The sequence below is a fragment of the Neopelma chrysocephalum genome, unplaced genomic scaffold (genome assembly GCF_003984885.1).
Source record: "Neopelma chrysocephalum unplaced genomic scaffold, ASM398488v2 Primary Assembly neopelma1_125, whole genome shotgun sequence".
In the NCBI taxonomy this organism is placed as follows: Eukaryota; Metazoa; Chordata; class Aves; order Passeriformes; family Pipridae; genus Neopelma; species Neopelma chrysocephalum.
The window spans coordinates 1867058-1879530 of NW_020897787.1; the positions used below are offsets into that span (position 1 = coordinate 1867058).

General features: G+C 44.6%; 2 protein-coding genes across 2 annotated transcripts in view; one reads left to right on the top strand and one right to left on the bottom strand.

Moving 5' to 3' along the window:
• Positions 1-22: 22 nt before the first annotated feature.
• SLC7A6OS (solute carrier family 7 member 6 opposite strand) lies at positions 23-6333 on the bottom strand. Its single transcript, XM_027698224.1, has 5 exons — positions 6164-6333; positions 5070-5447; positions 3242-3436; positions 2256-2379; positions 23-1819 (listed from the first exon to the last, which is right to left on the bottom strand). The coding sequence occupies exons 1-5, from the start codon at positions 6305-6307 to the stop codon at positions 1698-1700; spliced, it is 963 nt and encodes a 320-aa protein (XP_027554025.1). The 5' UTR covers positions 6308-6333; the 3' UTR covers positions 23-1697.
• A 410-nt stretch (positions 6334-6743) lies between these two features.
• The window catches only part of PRMT7 (protein arginine methyltransferase 7), a 14099-nt gene continuing 8369 nt past the window's right edge, over positions 6744-12473 (top strand). The window contains exons 1-7 of the mRNA XM_027698198.1: positions 6744-7145; positions 7501-7537; positions 8796-8945; positions 9082-9190; positions 9919-10031; positions 11208-11449; positions 11592-11769. Of these exons, the coding sequence (XP_027553999.1) occupies positions 7051-7145; positions 7501-7537; positions 8796-8945; positions 9082-9190; positions 9919-10031; positions 11208-11449; positions 11592-11769 (924 nt within the window). The 5' untranslated portion in view covers positions 6744-7050. The remainder of the gene's footprint in view (positions 7146-7500; positions 7538-8795; positions 8946-9081; positions 9191-9918; positions 10032-11207; positions 11450-11591; positions 11770-12473) is intronic.

Below are 12473 nucleotides of genomic sequence, written 5' to 3' on the forward strand. Positions count from 1 at the left end.
GGTAGCCTTGTGAGCTTAGCAGTCAGAAAATTCCCTTTATTACTATCAGTGCTGCTCACCAGAAAATGACCACCTCACAGAAGAAACCACTTTCTTTTTTTTTCTTCTATAGCAGAAGTTCTGTGGCAACAACTAGATCCTGAAAGCTAAGCAGCAGGGAGAGAAAGTAGAAATAAAAATGGAAGTAAAAGTACTACTGCAGCACAGAGATGCTAATGAGTAATATTTGCAATTCCATAGCTGTAAGCCTGACCTCAGGACACTTTTAATACTGAATTTTAGTGCAGCAAAAGGCAAGAAGCAGCAGCCTCTTTGGCTACAAGGGTGAGATGTACTTCAGAAACACACCTGGAATCTTTACCTTAGTTCAGAATGTCTCCCTCAGTTGATCTGAGTTTGGCCACATGTACTGTTTTGTGCACTTGAGCTGAACTAAATCTTGGAATCAGATTCTGGCTGAAGCAATGCACACTTCCAGTGGTGCACCACATCTGCATCAGCCACTTGAATAACAGTAGGAATATTTGGATTTTTGCACCGACCCCATGACCAAGGTTATCTTAGAAAGTGCAGAGAATGGCACATGGTGCTGGAAGGTGAAGACTCACATCAAATGGAGCCCTGGGACACATTTATGGAGCAGCATTGGGATTTCAGGTAGTTCAATTCTAGCTGAGGAAGTTATGTGCCAACTGTGCATAAAACATGTCGGGTCTTTTCACCATTAAATAAAAACTGTCATTTGGCCATTTTAATCCAGCTTTTTAATCTTGCATATGGTTGGAACAGATTCAGTCTCCAAACTGAGCCATCCCTCCAGTGAGCAAGCAGAGCTTCAACAGGCACAGGTCGTGGCAAAGGTAACAAAGGTTATCTGGGCCCAGATAACCTTGCTCTGAAACCAACAACAAAACAATTTTGCCTCCACTACTTTGACTTTAGCAGTCAGAACGAACTGGCCTAAAGCCTCTTGCATGACACTGATCTCACATCCTATCAGCCATTCTTGGCAGACTCCAGGAGGATGGTGCTGAAACACTTGGTGTGTTCAAACACGGAGGATTAAATTGTTTTAAAGGTGTGTAAATGCAAGTTAAGATGGTGTGGCTTCTGCTGTACCAACTTCTTATGATCTTTAAATTAGCACAGAGAACTTAGTCAAAACATTTTTATTTACAATTTAAGCACGCACTGTTCTACTCCAACAGTAAAACTACTGGGAGAGCAATGGACAGGTCAGGGCATTTCATGTGCTCCAACACTTGTAGAGAAAGTCACTTGACACTTACAAACAAATACAGTAGGAAGCAGTAGGACAGTGCCTTTCTCAAGGACTTCACTTGCCAAGGGCAGACACACTGGTCTCCTTGTGAAACCTGGCACATGAGCCATGAGCAGAAGGTCTGCTGCCAACAGCACCTCCATGTGTGACGTGGAGGTCATACATGTATGACATGGAGGTGTGGGCACTACAGGTACAATGCTTGGGCAGGGAGCTTTGGGGAAAAGAAAAAGTTCCTTCAGAACCTCTGTACACACAGTGGGCAGAAAGACTATGACACTTGTGCTTGGAACAAAAATCTGTGTTGTCAAGTGGCCACACTCACACCCATCTCTTTGAGACCTGCCAGCTGCAGCTGGCTGTTCAATGGTGCATTCTCCTACAGCAGCAGAGTTTCATCTTCAAAAAAGAACTGTCAGTCAGAACCCAAATCTTCCATCTCGTCGTATCCAAACTCCTGCAGAACCTCCTGTCGGTATTTGTCCCATGTTCTTCTCCTGTAATATTGCTCCTCATCACTGGAGCTGTCTTCAGCCTCTACAAAAAGAGCATCAACACTTATAGATTATCCCTTCTTTTTAGTTAAATAAGTTAATCAGACTATTTTAAGCTACTTGTGGAACTAACAAAGTCTGAACAACTTCTGTATTAGGTGAGGTTTGAATTGTGCTTGGAGTGCTCTGGGATGGGGACTTGAGAAGGCAGAGGCAGCATTTCACAACTGTGTGGACCCAGGTCATGGATTCCTTCTCAAAGCAAGCAATCCTTTGCAATTGCAGCAGCCTGAAAATGACTTCTTAATTCTGACTTTGCAAAAACTCTCTTCTAGTTCCAAGAAAGGTAATCTTCCTCTAAGCAGATTTTACCCATTTTAAGAGCAGAACACTACCCCAGCACTGCTCAGTTTAGCATGTAAAAAGAATGGGATTTATGTGCACAGCATGAAAGTAAACAGCATTTATTAGAGGTGTACCTTTTTCTCCATCTTCCTCGGGTAAGAATTCATCTTCTTCGGGATAATCATTCCGCCAGTTATTTTCATCATTTTCATCATCTTCATCTTCATAGACTTCCTCTGGAACAGGATCATCATTTACCTGCATGTCAACACAAAACATAATGCTGAGAGTCTGTATTTGTAGGGAATGTTAAGTGGGTTTTCATCCACCTGTGCAATACTACACAGATCAGAAAGAGCCAAGAGACACTCACTGATGGCACAAGGAATTCTGCAGTCACACAAAGCACACTGCAGAAAAATCAGACTTGTCACTGTGTTCCATAACACTTCAAATCTGCTTTAGGTGAAAAATGAGTTACGTATTTACATGTTCCACTTCAGCATTTAAATGCTAATGTCTAACAATCCCACTCACTTCAGCAGTAGTGTTATAGATCAAGGAAAAGAAAAAGTAGCTTCAGGTTTCCAATATGTGAGTCTATTGATCACAGTATCTATAGAACAAAAGACTGAAGCTTACATTAAACTTCCTAACTCCACAGTCACTGAAGGACAATTCTACTATGAAAAAGTATCTCGTGGGAAGGTTAAAGTCCAGTCTTCAAATACTGAAACAGTTGTGTGTCCCCTTGCTCCTCTTTCCACTCAGACCTATTAACAATATTTTAATTACTGCCTCCTGATCACAAGTGAGACGTGAGTTACTCAAGTTTACATTTGCGTGCCAAAATGTAACTGGCAGTTTGAAACCAGCTGGATTTGTCTGAGTACATGAGCACCATCCCTTCAGTTTTCACTGTCAGATCATCATTCCTTGCATGCACAGTGACCTGCAGGAACACAGCACAGCAGAGGCCTAAGGCAGGAGTCACTGAGCACGTGAGTAGTGTCTGTCTCAAAGGACCTTTCTTGGCATGGCAATTTTTAATGATAGCACTTAAAGCATGTTTATTTGTGACCTTTCAATTTAAGAAAGATCCTTTTTTCCACACCCTTACCCATTCATATTCTTCTCTGTAGGGCTGTACAGAAAGGATATTTTCGATCCAACCAGGGGCTGATGTTTCCTTATAGTAGATGTCATAAACATACTCATCTTCCTTGGCACAGTGGCTTTTAGCCTCTTCAGAAACATTTAAACGCTCACGGATCATCTCTACTGCATTGCAAAGAATCACATCTGGATCAGTCTTCTGCTGAGAAAAAATAAAAAAATGCTTATTTCCACTCAAGTCATGCAGACAAAGTCTTGGTTACAGCCACCAGTTTTCTTTGCAGCCAACTAAGGATGACATCCTGCAATCTGAGACCAAAACACTTTCCCACTGGAATGCTTTTACAGCACGAGGAACCTCGAACAGAAAGACACCGAGGAATCTCCCAATTACCATGGGACTGGGCATGTTTCAGTAGGACATGGTTCAGGTAAGGAGAGAAAACTTCTGTGACCAGTTCATTAGAAACTCTTGGAACAGTGTGGACAGGATGCCAGCAAGTTCCAGTGTGCCAGGTGTGCAGGACAAACACTGCACAAGGGAGAGCTGCACAGGAAAAGGCTGCCAGGCCCTACAGGTGTGCTTTGTATTTCCTTTATTTCCTTGCTTCAGCATTACCACAGAAGAAATATCTTCATGTTTTCTCATTCCTAATAAATTATTTCCAATGGATTTGCTGCAGTGACCTGCCCTGGAAGGTCTACACAGGCAGTTTTTTTCTGCAAATTTTTCCCTGCCAGAGCTTTTCAGAGTACCTTGTCCAATCCTCAGTTAGAACTAGTTAGTTCTGACAAGCAGCTACAGACCAGCCATCTGCCCACTTACAGAATTAAGAAGAAAGCTTACTTGCTTTTAGCACCTACTGCTAGTTCTAAAAGAGAGGAAAATTCTGATGCCACCTCAGTTTCGTTTTTGTTTTTCCAATCCACAGTGATAGATAACAGTTAATTAAGAGAACTGTTATGCTGAATATATTTTTTATTTCTGTATGAACTATTTGTGTATGAACTCAAACTTCTGTCTGAGCTACTTAGTAGAAAGTGAGAGTTTTCCATCAAAGCCCTGCAATAACCTATAAGAAATGCTCAAGGATGACAACTGGCTGGGCTTTCCCTCACCCAGCATCATCTTCTTTAACCTTAAGCATTAAGTTTTCCTCAGAGCTGCGATGGGCTGTGTAAGGAAAGCATCCACATGTACTTATATATAGTGAGGGAACTACTAAAGAAAGTATACACAGCCCACAGCCCTCTCACCTGCTTTTCAATATAGCTGTGAGTCTGTAATACAAACTCCTCTTAGCACTGCATATACAGGGGAACCTTAAACAGAAAGCACCTTCTTTATTACTCAAAAGGTATCGAGCAGGTACCCCTCCACCTGAAAACATTCTGAACTCACAGTACACATGAGAACAGGGTGTAGGGGTTAAGCAGCCTATCAAACATACTGCTCCTGGGCACCTGCGCAGATGAGAAGACACTGAATTAGGTTTTTTTCTTTTCTAGGCAGAGAAGTTAGTAAAAAACCCTCAGAGATCCACTGGACAGATGAACACGAGAACCTACACGTTGGAACAGGGCACAGAAAAAGCAGGGTGGTAAAGCCCTGCCTGTAGCAGCAACTCCACGCTCTGTCTCAACATTAGTGCACTTAAGGATCCTCATGGAAGTTAGTCTCTGTACAATATTCCAATTTACAAATATCTAGTTAAGGCCCCTGTTAAACAGTGGAACACTTCAATGCAAACAAACTCCCCCAGCACTGTGCCCACGTGCAGCACTGGACAGCAGTATCACAGTATTCAAGAACACCAAGCTGATTTGCTGACCTGGGGGTTGGCAGAGGTTACGCTGCAGTCTCCCACCATCTCCTCTTCCTGGACAATATCAAACAACTGGAATTTCCCACAGCAGTCCGAACTCTCATCACCAGCACCCCTCTCCTCTTGTGAAGCATCTTGCTGTGCTCCAGAGCCTGCCGTGTGCCCATCAGAGGCAGCCCCAGCCCCCGTGGCAGGCACAGCTGTCCCAGCACAGTGGGGTCGGTGGCTGGCTATGACACGGTACCGGCTCTCCTTCCTCTGCTCCTGCCTGGAGGAGCGGAGCTGCTGCAGGATCCGCTCAGTGCTCCCCACAGGGGGCCGCAGGCTCTGGGCTGCTCTGTCTCGGGTGATGGCATCCTTAACGTACTGCTGAACTGGGTCACTCTGGGCAGGGGAAAAAAAAGGAGGAGGAATATAATGACACCATCAACATAGTAAATCCTACTCCTTCCTAGAAGGGATTAATGACTACTAGTAGTAGTGCAATAAGAACTGCAGCTCTAATATTCCTAACGTCAAATTAACTTCTACTATTGCTTTAAGCAACGCAACAATCAATATTCTCTTGATATCAGGAGAAAAAAGCAGAAGATATAGAAGGAAAGTTCTAAGACTGTTTCAATTTGATTTTTAAACAACTTTGTGGTATGGAATAACCGTCCAAACAAAACCAAATGCCTTTGGAAGACTGCGATGGACCTGAATTTGAGGCAAAATATCCTTTACGGTGTCCTATAAAGATCATTTCCCAAGACACCCCAGTTTTATTAAATATAAAAGGCCGGACAGCGGATGGTAGTTGCTATCCTTGTAGGGCTGAGCTTCAGCACCTCAAACAGCAGACACTCAGGCTTCACTGACTGTTCTGTGGTCTCTGAGAGAGGAACAGTCCGTAAGTACCGAGGAGCGAGCGCTGACCACGCTGTGCAGTGCCCGTCACTCTGCCCTGCCCAGCGGCCCCTGGGGCCCGGCACAGCACCCGCCGCTGCTCCCCAGGGCCGCACCCACAGGGACCCGAGAGACCCGCGGGAGCAGCCCCAGAGCCGGCGGGAGCCTCCGGGAGCCCGGCTGGGCCGAACCCCAGCGGCCCCGAGCGGTACCTTGGAGGACACGGTCGCCACCAGCTTGAAGAGGCTCCTCTCGGGCGGCTCCTCCCGTCGCCGCTTGCAGGCGAGGAGCAGCGCCTCGGCCGGCTCGGGGCCGCCGCGCTTCCGCCGCACCCGCAGCACGGCCGCGGAGGACATGGCCCGGCTGGGAGGGAAGGGAAGGGGCGGGAGCCCGGCGGGAAGGGGCGGGGACGGGCCGGCCGCGGTTCGCGCGGGGCGCCGGCAGCAGCGGTGGGTACCGGTCGGGCGCCGTGAGGGGGCTCGGCCCGGGGCTGCCGTGAGGGGCTCGGGCTGCCGTGAGGGGGCTCGGCCCGGGGCTGCCGTGAGGGGACACGGCCGGGGGCTGCCGTGAGGGGGCTCGGCCTGAGGCTGCTGGCGGGAAGGGCGGAGGATGCCCTGGCCTTCCCCGCCGCAGCCCCGCGCCGGGGCGGTGAGGGGAGGGGAGGTTCGGGCCTGCCCCGGCCCCGGGCGCTGTGCGGGCTCTCGGCCCGGGCTCGGCAGGGCCCTGCTCCGGCCCGGGCTGTGCGGGGACCCGGGGCAGGGCGGGAGCCTCCGCCGGCTTCGCCTCGGGGGGAGGAGTTTTCCCTGAGGATTTACCGTGAGGGGATTTCTGTTTTGGGCCGAGGTTCCTGAGCGGGATTGGGTGACACGTTTCGGTTTAAAACATCGTTGTAGAGAAAGCGTGAAGCGGTCACTTGGCTGCTGGGCAAGGCAGGTGTAACAGGTACCCAGAGCTCAAGTGATGGCTGAAGTTACACTTGTTTTCACTGGAAGTTTTGTGTTTGTTTTTTTCACAGCCAGTGTCTGGTGTATTACACTGAAGTGAAAGCAGCAAAACTGCACATAATACACCAATAATACAGTACAAGTTGAGACTGGTCATGAAGACCTTTTGTGGAAGAGCTAATCCCACCACTGGTGCCATGGAGTGGTTAGAGGAGGCTGAGGACTATGACTACCACCAGGAGATTGCCAGGTATGATGGAAAAAGGTGCTTGTTCCCCTAAAGCCACCAAAAAAGAGCAAACCTAGCTTGTTTTTATGTCAATTTTGGGGTTTATCTCTGTAGAAGTTCTAAGGGCATGAGTTGAACAGACTGTAGGATAACCTAAATGTTAGTGAACGTGCCTGGTGCTGTACAGGGCAGAACTGTCAGTGTAGAATTTTGTGAACTATTCTCCAAATAAATTCCTTCTAAACTCTTTAAAATGTTTTCTGAGGTACTGATCCTGATACTGACAATGACTGAGTTGTGGCAAAATGCATTTCTGAGCTCCTGCAGTTTGTGCTTTACAATATGGAATATTTTGACTGGAATTTTGTTCTTGCAGGTCACGCTATGCAGATATGCTTCACGATAAAGACAGAGTAAGTACAGGCCAAACCCTTTTGAATGGTAAGAAAATGGCCATTTCCTTTCTCTTGAATAGCTGCCACTGCATGATTATATAGGTTTCTCTGAAAGATTAAATGATCACATTTTTGTGCCCTTTAAGATACCAGACCTGCTCTTAGATCAACAGATACCTTCTTACATCTGACTGTTGTGTTCTGTTGTTTACTGAAGACCATGTTTACATTCAATAGCTGATTTTGCTGTTCTGTGTTTGGCATTTTTGACAGACCTCATTAGGTGAAATTTCAGGGGCTGTAAAAGTGACTTTACTTACACTCCTGTAAAAATTCTCTTTATTCTTCTATGGTATTTTTACTATGTTTGCAGGCATGTTGAAGTCTGGAGTGAATGATTTAAATGTTCTGCTCCAGCCATTTAGTCAATCGTTCCATCAATAACCTTTTGAAAGACTTTTATGGTGCCTCCACAATGAGTCTTGAATTTATATTGAATTAAGACACATCAGTGGAATCAGGCATTTAATAAGCTGTGTAGGGACAGCAAATTGTGTCTGAGTAGTTAAAACAACTCCAGTGGAATTCTGTATATGGAGAGTGTTAACTAGAATTGTTCAGAAAGGGATCCAGCAGACCTTCCAAATGTGTTATGTTCAAAGGCAGTGTAATCTTTGGAAAGGCTTGATAAGTCATTTGGAAAGGAATGTCTTAACAGTAGCCTATTAGAGGGGAGATATGGGCATACATTTCAGTGTGTATCCTGTAGCTGACAGGGGACACCATTTGGTTTTTTCCTGTTTTGATGCTGGTGTGCTTGTAGCCCCATTTAATGGTATGTAACCAAACCCCACTATTTACACGTGTTGCTTCTCATGGGTGAACATTTTTCAGCAGATGAAGAGAGGAATCGAAATTCAAGACACTGTTGCTCCTGTACTGTCAGAGTCAGTTTATGACTATTTGAATGCTGCTGCAGGGGAAAATGTTTTTATTATTTGCTCCAGAATATGTGTCACATTTGGAAATGATGCATGTGGTATGAATAGCTGATTGACCAGTGACAGTGTGAACTTGGTGACAGAAGCAGATGTGCTTTAAATGGACTGATCCCACCAGGTACACTTGCTTTTGCTGAAGATGGCTTTGGTGTGACTGTAGGGCATAAAGAATGTCTCCAGGCCTTTTTCTGCTTATAAAGTTGTGGTTGGAGAATTCAAGACTTGTGCACAAAAATGGAGAGTGTAAATGGATAAAAGGTTTTTCTTCTCCCCAGAATGTGAAGTACTACCAAGGTATCCGTGCTGCAGTGAGCAGGGTGAAGGAGAGAGGGGAGAAGGCAATAGTTCTGGACATAGGCACTGGCACAGGACTCCTGGCCATGATGGCAGCTTCAGCTGGGGCAGATTTCTGCTATGCAGTCGAGGTGAGCATTTGGTAGGGGTTGCACATGTGCTGCATGTGTGTTCATGGAACTAAATGTATTGCACTTTGTGCTGGTGTCCTTCCAGTTTGGAGAGCTGATGTGAGCTACCGTTTTGCTGCACTCTTGCCATTCACAGGTTTTCAGGCCCATGGCTAATGCTGCTGTGAAGATAGTGGAGAAAAATGGTTTTTCTGACAAGATCAAGGTAATCAACAAGCACTCCACTGAAGTCACAGTTGGCCCAGGTGAGGAAGATAGGTTAGGCTTAAAACAGTTGGCAAGTGCCTGCAAACCGTGAAGGAGGATGTCTTGTTCTCCTTGTGTCTGTAATTCAAACCAGCTCAGCCTCAGGCAGGGGCTGCAGCACAAGTGCTTTGAGGAGTGGCTGAGGGGCCTGGGGTGGTTGTTCAGCCTGGAGAAAAGGAGGCAGAGGGGAGCCCTTCTGGCTCTGCAGCTGTCTGAAAGGAGGCTGTAATCTGGGGTTGAGCTCTTCTCCCACATAACAAGTGACAGGACAAGAGGATATGACCTCAGGTTGGGCCAGGGGATGTTTAGATTGGATAGTAGGAAAAAATTTTTCCTGGAAAGGGTTGTAAAGCATTGAGCAGACTGTCCAGGGAAGGGGTGGAGTCACCAATCCCTGGAAGTGTTCCAAAAACATGGATGTGGCACTGAGGACATGGGGTAATTGTGAACATGGTGGTGCTGGGTTGGTGGTTGGACTTGATGGTCTTTTCCAACCTCAACTACTCTAGAAAGTAATATTGGAAATTTACTTCAAAAGGAAGTGTTCTAGTGGTATTTCAGTAGTCATTTGTATTTCATAGTAGACTTCTAAAGGAAAATAATTTGCAGTCTTCAGCAGATTCTCTAACAGGAATAAGTTTTTTCATTATTTGTGTTCTTAGGACAGCATTTTCTTGAAAGACTTATATAAAGGCTCAACATTAAAGTATTAATTTGTATCTTTTAGATGGAGATATGGAATGTCGTGCAAACATCCTGGTCACAGAATTATTTGATACAGAGCTGATAGGAGAAGGAGCTTTACCAACGTATGAGCACGCACACAAATACCTTGTACAGGTAAGAAAATAGAAAATGATGGTGTGTCACATCTGTCTCTAGAGAAATCCTTCTGTCTTTTTTTTGGACTAAGATAGAGATTATACTTAGGCTTCTGCATCCCTTGGTAAATACACCATCAGCTGTGTGTTTCTTATTCAATGAATAATTCACTAGGCTCATTCCTAGAATAAAGCTACTTGAGTTCATATTGTAAATCACAGGCTCTGAAATTACACCTAGATGCTTTGTGTTGAAGCCAACAACTTGCTGGTTAACAAATGTCTTTTGGTTATGATTTGAAGCTCTCCTTAATAACAGTCTTGTTCCAAGGTGTTTTAAAAAAATTAAGTCCTTGTCAATTTGATGGGCTTCACCTCCCGGGCATTGCTTTGGTTTTGGTAGGTTTTTTTTCCTGTCATGCTCTTACTACTCCATATGCTTTTTGCCTGTGGAAATATTTTAAATACTGTTATCTAGTATCCTTCATGGACATATAATCTATAGGTACAATTTTAGGGCTTCCTCTTTTACCTTTTCTAATACTGTCCTTTAATAAAATGTGGATGGCAAAACTTTATTTAGGTTTCTAATTTTAGTTTCACCAGTTTGCACATGAAGACCCTAGCACTCCATAACTTTGTACTGCTCTCCATATAACTCTGAATTGCAGTCAGTCTCTTTTTGTAAAAACATTGTTCTTGGACTTCAGGGTTAGCTCTTAGTGGGATTGTTAGGGCAACTTGTATGTTTTCTGCTCTTTAAACATGGATACAATGTTGTCATTGTGTAAATATTTGAGCCATTATTTTTCTTATTTTCTCATTGCAATCACCAACTCTCTTTTATTGTTGATAGCCTACTAGTTTTCTGCCTTGAGAAGCTCAAGATAGATCTTATTTCAGACAGAGAATGGAAATGCAAGTTTAGCTGAGGCTGTTAAACTGATAATGTTGTGTGGTTAATAAAGTATCTGGCCTTGCTGATCCACATGGAACAGGATAGATACGTAGATTGTATTGCAGAGAGACAAATGCTCTGATGTTACAGAAGTCTCCAAAATAACTTGTGTTTAAGATTTCAAAACTCCCAGTCACACTTTTCTTTAAATGGTTTTGCATTCCAATTGATTTAATTCTCATTCATGTTAATAAGTGTAACCCATTGAGTGTATTTCCCCTTTTTTTGAACACTCAGGAAGGATGTGAGGCAGTGCCTCACAGGGCAACAGTGTATGTCCAGTTAGTAGAATCCAAAAGAATGTGGGCCTGGAACAAACTGTTTCCCGTTCGTGTCGAAGCAGAGGATGGGGAAAAAATTATTGTTCCCCCTTCAGAAATGGAGAACTGTCCAGGTGTTCCTTCTGTTTGTGATATCCAACTGAACCAGGTGCCCTCAAGTGACTTCACTGCCCTCAGTGATGTGGTGACAATGTTCAGGTAAGGGAGGCATTGTTTTGGTCTAAACAAACTTGTCCTGTTGTGCCTTTCCTGGAAGTTGTGTGTTCAGCCTAGGAAGCTGGTGAGAATTTCTGAAGAATGCTGAACTGTATCTTTTTATAATTTTTGTGCCTCTCTGCAGTGTGGATTTCAGTAAGCCAGTACAGAGTGCTTCAACCTCCTACAGAGTGCAGCTGGAGCCTGTTAGATCTGGGAAGGCACAAATTGTCCTTTCCTGGTGGGACATTGGCATGGACCCCTCTGGGATGATAAACTGCACAATGGCTCCCTACTGGGTGAACCCCACCTCTGCTTTGCAGGTAAAACACTGAGCCTTCAGATCCCACTGTCCCATGGCTGGGAGCAGCTATCCTGAGGAAAGCCCTTACTGGGTGTCTTAGGCAGCTCTCCCTTAAATTGTGTGGGAACTTTGCTATGTTTAATGTATTGGAAGATGCTAAATATGTAAATGGTAGGCATGTTAACTATACTATGTACCCATTTTAGGTTTTCTTTAATGTTAAACTTTAAGAGTAATCCCTTATGTAAAGCTTGAAAACTGAAGCTGTCTTCCAGATACTGTTATTTCTTTTACTTTCAAGAAATAAAACAAAGATTTCTTTGGGTCACTGTCAGCAGTTTGATACAGGTTTCTAACATAAGTGAACTAAAGAGGTGACACAGCATTAATAAATGCAAAGCAATTTTGCATTTGTTTTTCGTGTAATTGAAATAGAAGCTTAACCAGTGAGCAAGCCAGTGGTCTCAGGCTTCCTCTGTTGTGAGAAATCTCTGTAGAGTACATTTGTTCAGTGTGTGTTGTTGGTCTTTATCCAGCCTTGCTGATGTGACCAGGATTCTTTCAGTCAGTCATGCATCAGTCCTTCACGTTCGTGCCCATTCTTCCCAGTTGTTTTCCTGCTCTTTGTTTGCTTTCCATTGACTGTTTGTGAATGGTTCTGAGGGTGTGTGTCTGTCCCTTTGCAGTGGAGGGATCACTGGATGCAGTGTGTGTACTTCCTGC